The sequence below is a fragment of the Epinephelus moara genome, chromosome 1 (genome assembly GCF_006386435.1).
Source record: "Epinephelus moara isolate mb chromosome 1, YSFRI_EMoa_1.0, whole genome shotgun sequence".
NCBI lineage: Eukaryota > Metazoa > Chordata > Actinopteri > Perciformes > Serranidae > Epinephelus > Epinephelus moara.
The window spans coordinates 34,465,433-34,484,764 of NC_065506.1; the positions used below are offsets into that span (position 1 = coordinate 34,465,433).

Consider the following 19,332-nt stretch of genomic DNA (forward strand, 5'->3'; position numbering starts at 1 on the left):
GCGGGATGGAGGTTGGGATGGGGGTTTTTTCCACTGGAGCCTGCAGTTTGGGTTGACGTGCAGGCTTCTCTACTGGCTAGCTGACACTAAGTCTAATGAGAACACTGACCAGTCCTCCATGTTGGCCATTTCAGATTCTCAGATCTTTATCCCATAAGAGGAAATTGTTCTAAAAGCAATTTATTCTGACAACCCCCTTCAACCTCACTACTGGGTCTCTTTTCAACCCCCCCTAACACTCCAGAGAGTTGCTCCCATGCCCTGGCACTGCAAGATAACTACACACTCAGAGAGGAGAGCAGAACTTCCTTTTTATTTTCCCGATAATTTTTCAATTTGAGTGAGCAAACACAGGGCGAATACTCAAATAGTACCTTGGTTCAAGTGACGGCGGTACATTTAGCCAATGTGAGTACATACACACACACACATTTTTGTCCCGCCGTCTTTGTCTGTATGTGTCAGTCCGGCTCTCCCCGACACACACGCTCACTCGCACACTTGTTAATTCATCAAAGGAGTTCTTCCCTCCAGAGGCGGTGGCAGAGCAAGGGGCCCAGGGCTGACCTTTAGTGTGCGTCTTTAATCTAAAACTGGTGCATGGATCAATAAGCCATTTGCTCTGTATGATACAATTTACGAAACTTTGTAGCCCCGGTTATAACATTTGATTTTCAGCTTTGGGAAAAAAACAAATCATTGTGGGAAGGTTCTGGACAGAATCTGGACTGTTTATGAGCATTTGGCCTCTGTTGGATGGATGAGAAAACACGCCTCCGTTATCCGTAGCACAGTGGTGTTAGAGAGGAAAGCATACTGTGCGACACACTTGGCAGATGCTGTAATTCGTCTGCTCCCACTTTATTTTTTTCCTCCACAGTTTCACTCATGTTTCTGTTCTTTTTTTCTTTGCAATGTGAATTCACCGTCTATTTGTTTTTATCCAGGGAAGGGTTTCTCAAGCACTGTTTCACACTCTGCAGAAAATCCACTACTTTCAACCAGCAAAATATTCTGTAATTTTGTAATATTTGCTGGAACCAAGCTAAAAAAAAAAACTCTGGAGAGAAGGCAAGCAGAAAGACAGCTACTGCAAAACATGATTTGACCTTCTGACTGGCTGAAAACAAGATTTATACCTCACTTCATAAGTGCTGTGAAAAGGCAATTTATGGTAATGGCTGGATTAGTTGTTACATCATTAAATAAGTAGATAAAGATTATAGAAGGGGTTCACACTACTGCTTAGATAAAGGAATATGAAGGGGCTGATACTACATTTACTTGGATATGTAGCTTGTGCAGTACATTCACACAGTTACACTCATTTACACCTGTCCAGTACAAACCATAGTGTTATTTGTTGGTCACTGAGCTTCAGCAAAGTGGTTAAAAAAAATAGTGCTGGTGTTGTATTATCATTTTATTACGTATGAATCCCCTAAAGAGACCACAATTAAGAGTTAATTTATTTTCGTAACAAGTATCATCACCAGTGCAACAGTATGACTCCATAATGAATTTTTTTTTTATAGTTTTCTTAAGCCTTGAAAAAATAGTTCACCCCCAAATGACCATTTGGAAATCAATTAGTTACAGAGTGTTGCACTAAATTCGTGAAAAAAGTTTTCCTCGCCTGCTGAAAGTGAATGGAGAATCCAAAAACAGCAAATATTGTTGATAAATTGTTGATAAAAGTCTTTTGGAACCACATTTAACGAGCGCAAAACTACATTAAAACATCTCTTTACAAACTTTCACACAACTCGTGCAGCATAATCCAAGTCTCACATACCCAGTCGTATGTTCAGTGCTTCCATAACACATTGCATTACCTTGCCGTCAGCTTTTTTTGAGTGGGGCTGAAAGTGAAAGCCTTGATAAGTCTCAGTTTTAGTCCTTGTTGGAAAGGGCTGACGGCAAGGTAGTGCAACATGTTAGAAAGCACTGAGCATATGACTGAATACATGAGACTTAGATCATACTGCACAAGTTGTGTGAGAGTTTGTAGTCAGACGTTTAAAATAGTTTTGCTGTACATGATCCTCAGTCCAAAAAAACGTCTTCTTCAGAAATTCAATGTAACACACGATGAGTAATTGGTATACAAATGGTTATTTAGTATTCCTTTAAAGGAACTGCATGTAAGATGTCGAATTAGTCGCTCCAAAAACAAAACGACAACAACAACAACAACAACAACAACAACAACAACAAAAAGTGATTTTAACTGAATAAAGCAGTTTTCAGTTGCGGTAGCCAATGCGAAAACGTGACTTGCCTATCTAGAGCCAGCCATTGATTTATCAGTTCTGAACTACTGTAGAAACATGGCAACGCAGCATTGCCGACTCTGCGGACGAGGAACCATTTCATTTGTAGATATAAACAGCTCATTCTAAGATAACAAAAACACAATTCTTATTTTCAGGTGATTATACACTGAAGAAAACACACTCAGTATATTATATTCTATTTCTGCTAATACATCCCCATAAATCCCACACACAGGACCTTTATGATTTAGCCACACTGATAATATTCGTCAGTATAACAAAATGGGATTCGGTGATTGAGATTTTGTAAGAATAGTAAAGAACGTAGCTTCAGCCTTGTATTTAATTGTCTAGCTCAGGGGCAACTCAATCGTACTTCCTCATTCGGGGCACTTAAGTGGACATGCTGTTGTTACGAGACCATTTCTTTAATTTTAGGCTACTTTTTGAGTTTTGATGTAATAATTGTGTCCATTATTTTTTGTAATTTATGCGTATGTCTTCTGCTTATTTATTTATTTTCTTCCCTTGCCTTTCCAGTTCGGAGCTGTACCTGTGGGTCTCTCCTCTCCCCATGCTGGACAAGGGTTGTCTCCCTCAGCATTACCGTCTGGGCCTCCACCCCCTGGTCCACCACCAGGGATGCCAGCTCCTCCTCCTCCACCTCCTCCACCTCCTTTACCAGGTTGCCCGATTCCACCTCCCCCACCTGGAGTGCCTCCTCCATTCGGTGCCCCCCCTCCACCCCCTCTGGGGTTCGGAGGTGGTCTGGGTTCCCCAACCCACCATGCGCTGCCTTATGGCCTCAGGCCTAAGAAGGATTTCAAGCCTGAGACCTCCATGAAGCGCTTCAACTGGTCAAAGGTAAGACACTGCAAGTGTTTCTAATATTAAACCACCTCCATTTCCATGCAGTGTCGTCTAAAATACCAGTAACTTATAAATACTATTGAGCTGACTCAACATGTCACTGACAAAGTGAACAAAGCCAACACTTGAAGTTTCACAAATGTTGAGTTTATTTCAAGGCTATTTGAGTAGACTTTAAAGGTGTATCTTCAAACTGACACTTGGTAGTATTGCAGATTTCTATATTGAGTGATCTACAGTATGAAGAGAGATAGACATGTTGGAGATGTTTTCCCAATGTGCTGGATTATCGTTTAACAAAAAAGTTTGCAACAAGAAAGTGAAAATTCAGGCCAGGTATTTATAGTGGCCCCTTTCTCTGCTCTTTGTTCCTGATGTTTATTGGCAGCTTCTGAACAGTACAGATGTTTTTTTCTAAGAATTAAACAACAACTTCCCATCTTTGTGCCAAGCAAGTAATAATTGAAAATAACAGATGATCAGATGCTGTTGTCAGAGCAGCCTTAGTGGTGCCTCTACAGATGTTGTTCTCTGCAGAGAAATATTAGTTCACAGCACAAGTGATATTAGTTTGTGGTTTGATTAATAATTTAATCGCAGATGTACATCTGTACAGGTGTTCCGCAAGCTAAGCCATATGTTTGAATTTGCAAAGTGACATGAGGAGGATCTGTCTTATGTCACAGCTGTATGAGACCCCCACATATGGCTGTGTTTGGGACAAAGCTGTTCAGAAACTTCTGCGCTAATAAGACTTCAAACTTCCAACTCTTGCTAAGTGGCTCAGCCAGTTTTGGAGGGTAACGCTGTAACATTTTAATGATTGAAGCTCATTGATAAAACCATTGGCTTTCCACTTTCTTATAACTACTATATTAGCAAACAGCAGATACAAGGTGACAGGGGCAGCCCATTGGTGTCACATCTTACCTGACTCCAGTGGGACCTTAAGTCCAATATCCACAAGCTTTTCAGTCTGACTGTGGTCCACCAAGTCCGTAGAACAGTATGTAGATTTCTTCCCAGCAGTTGCTCTGTTGGGAGCTTTGTTTATTCTTAATGGAGTGTCTTGTTGAATTGTTTTCTACATTTTTGTGTCACGACTTTCAAGTGGTTGATCACTGTGATTGAATAATTCTCTCTAAAGATTGTGGTCCTTATCATCCATGACTATAGACTCTCAGTTGCCTTAGTTAAAGTTTAGTTGGCCCAACATAGCTTGTGGTGTAAGGTCTGCAACTGTAAAACTTCAATTAGTAGCCCAGGCTATTATTTGCTTAAATCACTGAAATCAACAGGCCTTTATTTGGGACAGGCCTTTAATTCCTTTCACACAAAACTGTTGCTCAGCAAAGATGGAAAAGATGGGAACATTACCTGTCTAAAATTAGGCTCCAGATAATATATCTGTTATGAGTCATTCATTTGATCTAGCTCCAACAGACAATCCATCAGAAAACCCTTTTGATTCTTTTGATCTGAGGACCCTTATGGACTAAAGGAATATGAATAACTTACAGGGTATGGAATGGACACATAATTTGAGGTAGCCAACAACCTGCTTTTATACATCCAAAGAACTTCTATGAAAAATGAACTGCTCGGCAACCAGACCAGGCGTCTAATTGAGACAGGTGTCAAACCGTAGCCACACCGGGCTAGTAAAAGGGACTGGGAGTTTAATTGAGGCTAGGCTTTTATTTGAAGTTTTACGGTAATATGATTTCATGTTTAGGCTTTTGTTTTTACAAATCAACTGTAGATTCGACGTCTGCAATTTAGGGTTTAAAAGCTATCTTATTTTGTGCAGTGTAGCAAGTGTGTGTGTTTCCTTTACACTATCCCGAAAGACGGTATTTACCAATAACTTGATATATAGCATTAAAACATAAGGACATTGGATTCTACTTAACTCAGCTGCTGCTCAGGATCATATGGAACATGGTAACTGGCAAAGAATTGCCAAACAAAACATTGGACTTGGCGCCTCGGTACATGATGTTTATTTGTGCCCAACGAAGGTATTTAAAGCAAAAGATTAAAAAAGGAGAGAAGGAAAAGGGCGTGTTGACTCCTCCATAGTAAGTTGAGCTTACTGTGGGTGCAGCAGCTTAAAAATGATGTAGTTCAGAATATTCACAATAAAGAGCAACAGTTCTAACATATTTGTTTTGGGAATTTGCAAGACTGTTGAGCAGCAAGTTGATTTAGAATAGTCTTTTGTAGCTTTGATATCTAATATCTGATTCAAAGGATGTGCTTTCTTTGTATTGACATTTCCCTCTGTAGCCTCTATAATCTTTAAAATAATAAACTATGTGCTGAACTGTGGATGTGTGTTTTCAGATTCGTCCCCAGGAAATGTCAGAGGGCTGTTTCTGGGTGCGGGCTGATGAGAACCAATATGCGAAACCAGATTTACTCTGCAGAGTTGCTCTCACTTTTGGCTCACAAAGAACAGGTCAGACTCTCACTACATTTTTTATATACTTAATTTATTTAATGCCCATCTACCTGACTGCTGCACGTGTATTCTGAGACAGCTTTGTTGTTTTGTGTTTTAAATTATACTTCTAAAGCAATGAGCGCTGAGCTTTGCTTTTGCAGAGATCTTTCAGGACATTTCCACACACTTCTATTCAAACATTATTCTGTGCAGTATGTTTCTACTTAGCACCTACTTTTTTCTCTCCACTCCACTTTCTCCTCCACTTTCTCTCCCTGTCCTAACTTTCTGGCTCATGACTGTAGCACATTGGCTTAAATTTAAAGTGGTGCTAAAGAAGAAGATGGCAGGGTTTCTCAGTTGAGCTGGAGTGGTTAAACAGGGAAGAAAAATGTGAAAGTGTTCCTGTTTTTGTGTTATGCATGTGCGCGTGCATGCATCTCTGCTTTGGGAGTAATTGGCTATGTGTCTTCATTGAAGAGGCATTGCATGACAAAGATATGGGCAAGTGTGAGAGCTTGTACCAACCCTCTAGGCTACTATTAGCAATAAATTTCTTTCCTTTTCCTTTGGCCAGTGCTATCCCCAATGTGGTATTTTGGAGAGGATCTCTTTTGCTCATTTTCAGGTTCATACTTGTATTTCAGGTTTCTATGAGAACATGTTTACCTTCTTTAATGGTAAAAAAAAACACTTTATTTTCCTCATACGGTCTGTGATGGAACGCCTGTATTTACCTTCTTTTGGATACGTCCCCCATACAGTATGTCCCCAAAAAGCCCAATGTGCTCTGATTGGTCACCGTTTCCAGGTTTTCCATATCTCGGTGCCTCTGCACCATCACTGCAGCCGAGGAATGATTGTAATTGAAAATAGCGGCACTTTTTACTGGAAAAAAAATCACCCATAATAGCTTCTAAACGCAACTGGACATGCTCCAGCAACGAAATCAGGTAGAAATGATCAACATCAGCAAGATTACATATTTCCCTGATGTTAGCATGTAGTTACATGTATGTTAATAGAGTAGTTGCTAGCGGAGAATGTTTGTAACAGAGAATAGCAGCATTTTTTCCCCCATTTATAATTACCAATAAAAGCTTAAACAGCTGGACATGTTTCTACAGGAATATTATCTGAAAGCGGGGAGAAATTTACAACATTGGCAACCAAGTTTACATGTTTCCCTGACATGTAGCTTCATTTAGCAGTGCAGTCTATGTAATGTAAACACATACAGTAGGGTGCCCAGAGCAGGTGACCTAGCCTGAGTGTCAGACTGAAGCTCCCAGAACCTTCAGTCTGACATCGCCTCCATTGAAGGCGATTTACAAGGGAGAGGGAATTTGATTTTTTCCCTAACCAATCAGTAGAGATCAACGACTCACCCAGAATCTGACGTCATTAGTATCCATGCCTCGGGGGTGCCGAAAACAAGCGAGCATTGCCCGTTTAAAATGTCTCCGTCGTCGTGCACGCCCAGCTGCATCGCCGTTAAATCCAGTTTAGCAGCTTCCTTAATTTGGTCCTCCATTAACGCGAGTAGTTACGAAATACCTTGATAGCATCGTTAATGTGGTCTGTAGGATCTGTAGCGGTCGCCATTGTTGCTATCCTCACCAGTTACCCACCGGTGTACAGCTTGACATCAGCGTGGCGCTGATTGGCAAATCGCTAGACCCCCGGCGTTCATTCGTCCGTCCATTGTTTGGACGAGATAAATCGCAAATTCATTGAAGTATGCCAGACCAGAGATGCAAGCCTACTCAGTTGAGTGGGCGGGGTCTATGGTCTGGAACCAGGCTACAGGTGACCATATAAAGATGTTATACTGTAGCCAGAATAAAAAAACTTTTTGCTTACAGGGAATAGTTTTATATGCATTTACCTTATATTTCTGAAACTTTGGCCACATCCACTATGAATGTCCTTCATTGTAGCACTATATATAAGACACAATATATGGAAAAGCATCATAGGTCCACGCTAATGTACTGGTGAGAGCAATGTCCAAAATACAGAGTAAAATTCAGGCAGTCAGACATGCAAACTATGAACATAATACCTTTATATCTATGAGTTTAGTGATAATATGTTTCCATAAAGAAATGATGAACAACAGTTTTGGAGTCTTGCCTAACTCCATCTGAATAGACTACATGTGTAGTGTCATACATCACATCTTCCCCCCTTTTTTTAGCAGTTTGATCATGGCCTCTAACATATCAGTTAGCAGTATGTAGTCCTTGCCGCGTCAGAGTCCCCAAGGTTGCCATGCTGTTAAGGATTTAGGACGGCTATTTTGACTATTCCCGGTGGTAATGCTGCATGATAAGACACCATACAGTTACATCCTCACACATTAGTATGGCTGGCAAGATCTGGAATATTCATGTACAAGGTTGTTGGAATGATTAAAGCTAGAGCAGGAGGTAGCATGAGACGTTATCAGTCTTGTCCTCTCCTGTGCGTGGTCTATTAGTCCCTTCTCTGATGATTTATTCACATGTCTTGTGTTTTCTTTCTTGTCTTGTCACTGACTCAGCTAGCTTATGCCAATTTGAATTATTCATCCAGGTGTTATCTACCTGTCACAACTCTATGCTGCTCCTCTCAAGGCACACAAGGACCCCCCCCCACACACACACACACACACACACACACACACACACCAGTACACCCTTGTTCCCCACCGTCGAGGTGTTGAATAATGGAGGCAATCTAAATGGCAAGCAGGTAGACAGACAGTCAAGCAGGTGTTCTCTGGAGAGGGCAAGGGAAGGATGTCCACCAGCATACAATTGTACTTCTCTGTTAGGGTAATGACCCAGAGCCGGCACACATCCATGCACAGCATTTTATTTTACACTTATCATGAAACATGCCTCTCATCATATGGGGAGGCACACAAAAGCACTGCTGCTCTGCAGTATACCGACCGTCTGGTTTGTTACTGCTCATGGGTAATGGATTTTAGATTTGCAGAGAAAGGCATGAAACATTTGACTAAACCAAACCTTTCTCATGGTTCGAGTCCATTCTTTTAGTTTTGTTCCTGCCTGTTTCCTCCCGTCCCAGCGGAGGTTGTATATAGCAGCATGACTGGTGGGTTGAGCTATTGAACCCAGTTGCTACTGCTGCTGTGTGTCAGCAAGCGTACGTGTATGCATATGCACATGTGGGGCTTGTCATCTTATTAACACAGCCATGTAGCATCATGTTTCATCTCACTTAAGAGCAGCAGCATCTGGATCAGCATTAAACATTAAAAAGGACACAGTATGAAACAGCATTCACTCAGTTTTTCTTATTAAATATTCATTTATATCCCTTGAAACTTCCTTATTCTTTTCGTGATGTTTGTGCCTCGTGCTGTTGTTTTCTACCATCCTGTACACACACTGCTGAGTTTGGATGAGGATCTGGAACAGTTTGTTTTGAGACTATCACTGCTGTGTTTTTGGCAGACCTTGACTTAATCAAGTGTAAATAAAAATACAGTGATTGTTATTATTATTTTTTTATTATTATTATTCATAATGCCAAGAGAAGGCTCGAACTACACACTCAACTAGAATTTATATCGCTGAATTTTGAGGAGCGAAACATTTATTTGACTAAGTAGACATTACATTCACAGTGGTGATATCCTTTATGGCTCCTCTGTTTATCTATTCATAGAGGGATGTTGGTTTTTGGCAAAGGGTCAGTGCCACTTTAACACATCTCCTCAGTGAGCAAATTGCAATAAATGAGTGTTTTTACTTTTGTGCAAGTAGGTCAGAGCGAGCAAAATTAAATAAGACCATACTGAATAATATGAGTTGATTTCTGTGCTCATCTCTCAAGTCTCTGCGTATTAGCTTAAACCTTTAATATAAATGTCCTGTAAACGTCCTGTCTTAATTAATAAACATCAGTGGAATCTTTCAATTAGGGACAAAACAATGAGAGGGTGTTACTCTGTAAGCTTTATAAGCTTATGTTTTTAGTCTAATAGAGCAATTGTAGAGTAGCTGTAAGCACAGGAGGAGCAACAGCCCATTTTGAATATCAGACGGGGTAAAAATGAAGCAACCTAGAATGGACTTCATAATTGACCCTTTGCTAAGTCCCGCCCCCAGACGCAGACTGGCCAATCATAATGTAGCATCGGGCCAGCTCAGACCAGGGTCCGACACCAACCCAGCTGTGCTCCATTGACTCTAATGCAATTGTTTCAGATTTCCTTCATTGTCAGGCTGGTTTTGTGGATTTGGAGCTAAATGTTGTGCCTGGGGCACGTCGTGTATTAATGATACTCGTTACCTGGAGAGGTTGGAAAAAGATATACGTTTCTTCCCTGTTCCAAAACCAAAATCGATCCCTGAAAAGTGTAGGGTTAGCTAGCTAGCTACTGAAGATGTAGCCTACTGAATGTATACACATGCTGCTTTTGCTTTTTAATGATTATAGCGTTAGTAGTCTGTTGCAGGTCACATTTAGATCTTTGTTGTGGTTAAAAAACTGACATCCATGGAAAAGTTTGGTCTCATTTTGAACCAGAACATCCGCAGATTAATTCTATACCTAAAATGTTATTGTCCGCTAAAGTTAGACACAATACAAGATGAATAAATCCCCGTTTTTGTTATCATCTCCGCCGTATTGACTGTAACCCCTGGATTTCACCGGGCATAGCTGTGCTGCATTCTGGTTGCAAGCTGATCATGGCCAGTTTATCAATTCTTCTTTGTTTGTAAGTGAAGACAGAAGTAGGGAGGGGATTTTACTGGACATTTTGTCTCAGCTTATAAAGCTTGCCTGCTCTGGTTACACCTTGATAATGTAACCTGCATATTGTCTTCCCTTCATTCCACTACTGTCATGCATACACACTGGACTCTGCCTGCCCTGCACTCATAATATTACACATGACTTCCGTAAAGAGTATCTTTCCTTTGTCAAACTATTTTGCAAGGTTGTTCTTAACTTGTCTCCTCATAATCTTCTTCCCTAATCTTTCAGGTGAAAAACAACTGATGGGCAAGATCAGTTCCTTTAATTGACTCTGACAAAATAACCCTTAATTATCGGGCCCGCAAATAGCAGCACAGATCTATCGATTTTGTACGCAAATTGCTTTTCAAGTCCTTCAGAAACAGTCAGATAAAAAAAAAATAGTCCCTCTAAAATTCAGCTAATTTTTGTCCAAGTTCTTTATGGTAATATTGTTTCTAACACTCTAACAAGAAAGAGAGATCGTAATCCAGAGTGAGAGTCTCTTTTCTTGATTTTGTCCTTGAGTTTCCTGTCTGTTTGTGGTCCATTTTATCAGCCTCACTTTGCTTGTTTTTTCGGCTTTATAGTAATTGTGTTCCAGTAAAGACCTCAGAACGTATGTATCACCTTGACGCAGACTTGTCCTCTTTCAACTTCAATTAGATGCTTTCTTTCTCTGCCTACCTTTATCCTTAGCACTACCAGGCATTCAACACTTAATGAGTTAATGAGTCTTTGTAATTTCTCATCAGGCGACAGAACTGTGGAGAGATTTCTATTCAGCAGCTAAGGTTAACCAAATGTTCTCTACTGAGGCTATTTACTCTAAACAAGAGAAATCCTTTATGAGTTGTATTGTGGGCACTCATTTCTCTTTGCGGCCTCATATTGTGGCTCTTTCATGACCAAATATGATAACCTTGGGGCTTGACTCCACCTCAAATTAATCTTGTCACTGTATTGTTGGTTTCATTAATACTTTGCATAGCTGCTTACACCTCGACCTGAAAGATGAGGATTAAACACCTCTAAAATCTATTCAAGGCAACAGCTTTAATTTAGAGGTGAATGTCATCTATGCTGAAAGCTTGAATGAGGGTGTGCATAAGCAATGGTCCTGTTTTTGTCACATGCCAGATAGCAGATAAATGGGTGAAATGTCAGTTATTGGTTTTCAAACATAGAGATAAAATATAAAACTTTAAAAAATATGTTACTTAAACCTCCTGTTGTGTTCGTTTCGCGTAATTCTGTGTTCCTAGGCCAAAATGACCTGCCACAAGTAGAAGTTTTGAACTTCTGTTTGCTCTTTATGGCCATCAGGCCTCACTGACTGAGCTCAAACAACTCTTTTTTAAGTATTAAAAAAGCCCTGTTTCTACCAGGCAGTACGTTACAGTTCTGTTTGGGACGCTTTTTTTCGGTTTTCACTGTGAAAAGTTGTGGATGGTACCAATGGAACCGTTCCATACCATCCCCATTTTTGTTCCCCCCTGTACCTAGCACACAGATCCAGTACTAAAAGGTGGAGCTGTGAACACTGCAGTCCATTGATTGGGCAATAGTGGACGGTCACTCTGGTCAGGGCTGAGTTGCTGGTTTTGAGACTCATGTACCTGCTGTTCATACCTTGGAGGGTTTTATTAGTAGACTGTAACTATAAAATGAAAGTATGTTTTGCTGCCTCTCACAGCAGCTGTAGTCAGAGAAAAAAATAACTTGGAACTTTAACCTGTAATGTTACTCAATGTATGGGTTGATGACGTGAATCCATCAACACACCTTAAATTTCACTGTGACAACTTTGACCATCACTTTAGTTTTTATATGAAATATGCTTTTAGTAATGAGGGGATCTTCAATCGTTTATATATATTAATTTTCACCAGGTTATGTGAACTGCATATATTCTAATCCTCTCTCAGAGAAAAAAAAGCGTCGTGGAGTATTGTTCCTGTGGGCTACGGCAACACTAAACCTCTGAGCTTGCCTGAAAAGGACTAAATGCACAAACCTGCTATTTTTTTTAAAAGATATTTTTTAGGGCATTTTTGCCTTTTAATTGATAGTATAGTGAAGTGTGAAAGGGGGAGAGAGAGAGGGAGAGACATGCAGCAAAGGGCCACAGGCTGGAGTCGAACCCGGCTGCTGCGGCAACAGCCTTGTACATGGGGCACCTGCTCTATCCACTAAACCACCGACACCCCAAACCTGCTATTTTTAAATATCCCATGGTGAGAGACTCTCACTGCAGCGTGTTTTATTTTGTTCTGAAAATGTCAGGTGCAACCCTGTTCTGTGGACGATAAACGAGGTACAGACTGATAAAGAAGGAAATACAGTGAGTGCTGGACGGAGCAGTGAGTGACAACAACCCCGCCCACATTTAAGGGTACTTTTTTCGGTGGAAATGCTAGGTACCCTGTCTGAAGGTTTACTTTTGGTACTAAAGGCAGTTGTTTGGTGGAAACGGAGCTAAAGATGATAACAAATACTCCTATGAAACATATTGTGCGTTTTCGCTGCAAGTTTCCCAGGCTCTCTCCTCCTCACCAGTGTTGTGATCAAATATATGACAAGGAGCCTCACACACAGTATATGGTTCAGGTATTGTGCTGCCACAGAATGAATTGTGAGCAAGGCCTCAAAAAAGCTTTACTGTCCTGTATATACCAGAGTTGTGAGAGAAGTCCTATGTATTATTGAAAAGTATGTTGCTGTTGTTTGTGAGGATTGCCAACAGGTGTAGTTCCTGTGGGGATTGCCATGGAAGCCAAGAAGGGGAGTGAGATGTGAGTGTTTGTGTGCGTGTGTGCATGTACATGCACATGTGGGGTTTCTAGGGAAAGAAATGTGTCCATCTGATGAAGGGGCATGTGCCTGAACTCAGTTTTTTAAATATTAATTGTAGTCTCACCTCTCATTTCTAATAACCAGTCATTTTTGACCATGATCACCACAAGTGTTCAAATGTCAAATAAAAGACACCAAATTAAAAGTAAATGATCAAAATGTATTTTGTGTGTTCAGATGTACCTGTACAGATCAAGAAACAGGACCTTATGACAACCTGATCAAATTAACCACAATTTTTCAGAGAAAACGTATAAATCGGTCCAATTCCTCCGGAACACAACAGGGGGATTAACAGACGTCGTGCAAAACCAGAAAAAAACCCAACAAAAAACAAACGAGCACAGCTTTGAAAAGATTACACGGTACAAATATGTTTCAGTCATAACCATGCCCCGTGAACATGCTTAGCAAAATAACCATTTAATGTTGAGAAGTGCAAGGAGCAGTACAGCAGATGTCTGCACATGTGGCGTTTCTGGTTGGAATTGTTTTTAACCATTAAAATTCTTGTCATTTTTCTCCAAATTACAATGGAACAACATTTATAAGCAGCTCACATTCCAGTTAGGATTAAATAAAAACCCAATTGGGCTCAGTTAGATGGATCAAAATGCTTTGGTTGCATCCTTATTTGAACCTGTGCAACAGCTGAGTTTTTATTTTTCCAAATGATCTTTAAGGATGTACAACAGGTAATAAAAATGCAATGAACATGAGAAACTGAATTTGATCTCAATTTTGGGGTTCAAACAACAATTTAGTGTGCTGCCAGTTTACCTTAGAGACTGCGAATGTAGCTGTACTATGGCAGCAGAATTTTAGTTGATTGGGTAGTTCAGTACACTCTGAAAAGTATGCAATACATAATTATACAGTGTCTATTAGAATATTGGTTGGAATTTGAAAGGTTATTCAGCCCAAATTAGAGCCACACAGTGGTTTTGACTTGTGTCTTACTGCGTAATATACTGTATTGTTTTTCAATTATGTTGATATATTAATACAGACAACACTAAGTATCATACTTTATCACATGTATATTATTCTGGTATATGCTTTTTACATAATACGAGACTTGACATCATCACACGCTGTCACAGTACCTCTTAACCTGTCACTTCGCCTTGTAATTTTGTCTTTAATTGCTCATGTATAGTTTCTATTTTTACTTCTAGTTGTACATACCTTACCTTATCAGTACATATTTCTGCCCTCGTGCTGCCTGAATTCCCCCCCAAGGGATCAATAAAGGCTTATCTTAACTTGTTGAAAAATAAATGACATACAAAATTAGGTGCCTTCGGCTGCCATGTATACATACATATCAAGCACTGATATACATGTACACAGTAATACATGCACACAAACCTAACTGCTTAAGCACATGCTGCAAGGAGAAATGCTGCGAGAGAGACGGGGAATATATATCAAGTCTAATTGTGACCTGCTACACTAAATCAATGCTGGTGGTCAGATAGGATTGTACGTTGCCGCAAGAAAATGGTGTTGATTTCCCATATCCTCACTCATTAAAGAGAAAGGGTCTCTTTCTGTGTTGTTAATTATGACACCCATCCTATGTACAAATAAATGGGTTGTCTGGGTGTACACGCTCTCTCAAGTGCTCTTTTCACTAACACCTACGTGCATGAACATTCAGAAACGCACTTAGATTTTCATCAGACATAGACTTTTTTTTAGTTTGTCACTGCTGCCAGTGGTCATTATATTAGCTTCTGTGTAACCAATGTACATGATTTTGGAGCTGCAGAGGATGATTTTAGAGGCCATGAGAAAATCTGAATTCGTTAAAGAGATGTTTATCTTGCTTTATATACTATAATGATTTTTATCTATAAATTAGAACAAGCACTCATGGTCCCCCTGACTTTCTCCTCTAGCGCCACCAACAGGGTGTTATTTTTATTTCAGAGTGAAATATTTGAGCAAGTATTGGCTGGATTGAGACAGGGATTCATATTTCCCACAGGATGAATCCCACTGACTTTAGTGATTCCCTGACCTTTGTTTTTATTGAAATACCTTGACAACTATTGGATGGAATTCCATGAGAAGTGGTAAAGAAATGCATGGTCTCAAAACTAATGACATTCCTCAACGAGGGCTGGGCGATATAATGGTCAAGTTGTGTTACAGAACGTATACCAGTGTACATCTCTCCTCTCTCACAGTCTCCACACAGCTGCATCCCACTCATTCCCTCACAAGTTCTCCATCAACACTCAGAGGGACACAGAGCTGCTCCTCTGTTTAATCTGTCTGTTAGTTAGTCTACAGTGTGACATAGGTATGTTGCACATGCTAAGCTAAATCGGTCTGGTAGATGAATGAAATTAGCGCAGTAGCACATTTGCAATCCAGCCCTGTGCTGCTATTCTGTGTGTGAGGTGGATCATAGCACGTCACCATTCTTCTTGTTAGTTTTATTGTAATGTGTGACTTTAAGACAGCGCCTGGATGCAGGCAACAAATGTGTTTAAAAAAAAATGCAGTGAGAACACAGACGTTTCATATACAAGACATATATAACACGGACAGTGTCTCACGCTCCTTCCCTCCCTCTGCCTCTCTGGTGATGCTCTCAGCATGAATAACATTAATAGCCTAAATAAATAAAAAGATTTAAATCATTTTCCAGCACTAGATTCATTTGAAAGACCATGGAAAATGACTTTTTAACTCCCCCCCCACAAAGATTTTTAATTGTTTCAAACCGACTTGATACCTTTACAGTCATAGGTTTTTATCCTGTGCTGCAAACCTTTAAACCTCTGTAGCTCCGGTGCTATGTGCAAAAATGTTAACCCTATTTATTTTATATAATTTTCATTTACACGTTGTGCAGCTGTATATTGTCCATATCACTCAGCCTCAGCTGTACTTTGTGTTTAGTAAGTAAGTAAGTAAGTAAGTAAAGCTTTATTTATATAGTGCCCTTCACAGCATGAATGCACAGTGCTTTACATCAATAAACAATACAATAAAATACAAGATAATAAAATAAAATAAGGATTTAGAAATTAACAAGGTAAAAGCATAGAATAAGAACAATTACGACGAGAAGAGGACGGTGGTTGGCTATAGGTGGGCGAAAGCCTGCCTGTACGGGTGAGTCTTCAGCTACTGTTTAAAAGTGCTCTCAGATGGGACTGAACGCAGGGGAGCCTTGGGGCCACTACCCCAAGGGCCCGGTCCCCTTTGGTCTTTAGTCTGGTCCTGGGGACCACCAGAAGCTCCTGGTGGGCTGATCGAAGTGATCGGCTGGAGGAATATGGGAGGATGAGATCAGATATGTAGGAGGGGGCGTGATGTGATGTGGGTGATGTGGCATGATTTCTTGGACCTGGTGAGCAGTCTAGCAGCAGCATTTTGAACTAGTAGGAGTTGGCTGACAGATAGTTTGTTGAGGCAGGTGAACAGAGAATTACAGTAATCAAGCCTTGATGAGATAAAAGCATGTACAGACATTTCTAATTTGGAGTGGGACATGATGGACTAGAGTTTTGCAGTATTTCTGAGGTGAAAGAAACAGGTGTGGCTGAGGGATTTGACATGCTTGTTGAGATGCATAGACTGGTCAAATAAGACGCCCAGATTTCTCAGATGGGTGCAAACATTTTCTTTAAAGGACCCCAAGTGCGTGGACACACGAGAGGCAATGTTGTCGGTGGCTATGATTAGGACCTCTGACTTAGCAGCATTTAGTTGGAGAAAACAACAGCCCATCCAGATTTCAACGGCGGAGAGACACTCCTGTAGGCATGTGAGTTTCTCCAACTTATTGGGCTTGAAAGAACAGTACAGCTGGATGTCATCCGCGTAGCAGTGGTAGGAAATTCCTGTGAATTTACTGATGAGGGAGGCCAGAGGGAGCATGCATACGGAGAAGAAAAGTTTAGTACCTAATACCACATGTTGACATACTTAAACCCGATTAGACTCAATATTTTATAGTCCTTGTTTGCGATATTGGTGAAATAATCTGGCTTTCTATGTCAAATAGTGGTATCCTCATACCTCCACACACTGTACAGCAGTGCTATGGAGTTGTAATACAATGCAATCCTCCATCATAGCTGGCTGTGGTCACAATAACAACCTAGATGTGATCATTGATGTGGTCAGGGGTTCAACACTTACACCTTTCAGCTCATAGATTTCAGTGCAATGATGGCTTTTCCTCCATATAAGATTTAGTGTGGAGTTTCTCTTTAAGTGCTCCTTAACTGGAAGCTGAGACAGGGAAGCCTTGCTGTTCTTTTGTATCACTTTCTACTTGTCCGCTCCTGTCTGCTCTCTCTTACAACACAGCTGCTTTTCTGCGAAAGTCCGCGCATGCAAGCAGACAGCTTGCTTTGTGTAAGATGAAACAGCTGTAGACGAGTGTCTTTCTGCGCTTGCATTCACAAAATAATAAAACTTCCCATCACTTTTTCAAAGCTTGAGCGTGTCTGCAAGGACACAACGTAATTAAGCAATTTGCTTTTAGATTTGTTGTGGAATGGGGCGTCGGTGGCTTATTGGTAGAGCAGGTGCCCCATGTACAAGGCTGTTGCCGCAGCGGCCCGGGTTTGACTCCAGCTTGTGGCCCTTTGCTGCATGTTACTCCCTCTCTCTCTCCCCCTTTCATGCTTGTCTGTCCTATCGATTAAAGGTTAAAATGCCTTTAATATCTTTGTAGATATTTATCTTAAATGGACCTACCTTGCTAATGTTGAAGTTAAAGGAATACTTCACCCTCAGAATGACCGCTTGTATATCAATTAGTCATGCCGTGTCACCTCGGATCCATGAAGATAACTTTACTTTCTCACATTCTTCCACAGAAAATGGCGAACATATTGATGTGATTGATTGGGAACCAGATTTAACAACAGCAAAACATATGTTTTCAAACTCACACACAACTTGTGCAGTATAATCCAAGTCTTATTTATCCAGTTGCATGCTAAGTTCTTCTCAAACACATGCATTTCACAAAATGACCATACTATTTAAAACTGAACTGAAAGTTAAACTGATCGATGCTATCTTCAAAGCCAGACTTCAACACAAAGTTTTTTTGAATGAAAATGCATGTATTTTTAAAGTATTGAGCTTATAACCGGATAAATGAGACTTCAATTATGGAGGCATACGAGAAAAACAAAGTTTTCTTCACGAATCCAAGGTAACACAACATAACGAATCAATTTACAAGTGGTCATTTTGTAGGTGAAGTATTCCTTCAAACAGAATACTTGTTACAATGGCCTAAGTATGTCGCCTGAGAAAAGAACAAATGGCAAGCTCACTGAAAAATACAGACGTTGAATTGAAATAACCTTGTGACAGTTTTTCTTTGAGTCATAGTGGTTGTTAAATCGATTTGTAAATGTCATATCTATGCTTGTCTTTTAATTGACCAAACAGCGGTAGCAATAGCTGCAAGTAGCAGAAAAAACAAACAAAACAAAAAACATAACTAGCTTACCCTCCTACACACACACACACACACACACACACGAAAGAAGAGCAGCGTCCTTGGTTTGAGTCCGACCAGTGACCTTTGTTGCATCTCTCTTGCCCTCATTGCTGGCTACCTCTCTAGCGTCTATAAAAATTATATAAATGCCCCAAGAAATAGATAAATAAGCATCCAGTTGAACGACTTACATGTAGCATGTTGTATAAATGCTTTACATACAACTTTTGAGATACTGTCTCCTAATAATGCCTTATAATATCTTCATGCTATCAGCTTTCTTGCAAAATGTTATATTCAACTTTTTTGGTCTATGCGAAATATCTCTGGTCCATTCAAACACATCAACTCTCAGACCTGCAAACATACAGTAGGTAATGTTCACATATCTTTTGCCTTTGCTGCGAAATGTTAATTTATGCTTGGGCGTGCGGCACTTGACAGAAATGACATATTTTCAACAGACAAAAGTGTCCCTCGACACTTCTTTCATGTTGTGCACGTGAAAGATTTTCTTATGTGGCAGATATTGTCATATTTTGTCATGCAGTGTGATTGTTAGTATTACTTTTGCCACCATGGAGATTAGGGATGTCCCGATCCAGCTTTTTCACTTCCGATCCGATACCGATATTACA

At 40.2% G+C, this 19,332-nt stretch overlaps 1 protein-coding gene across 3 annotated transcripts in view; it reads left to right on the forward strand.

The window, feature by feature from the left end:
• The window catches only part of LOC126392085 (protein diaphanous homolog 3-like), a 244,843-nt gene that overhangs the window by 64,274 nt on the left and 161,237 nt on the right, over positions 1–19,332 (forward strand). For all 3 annotated transcript variants that reach the window (XM_050049310.1, XM_050047664.1, XM_050048467.1), the window contains 2 exons: positions 2,817–3,140; positions 5,493–5,607. In XM_050049310.1, the coding sequence (XP_049905267.1) occupies positions 2,817–3,140; positions 5,493–5,607 (439 nt within the window). The remainder of the gene's footprint in view (positions 1–2,816; positions 3,141–5,492; positions 5,608–19,332) is intronic.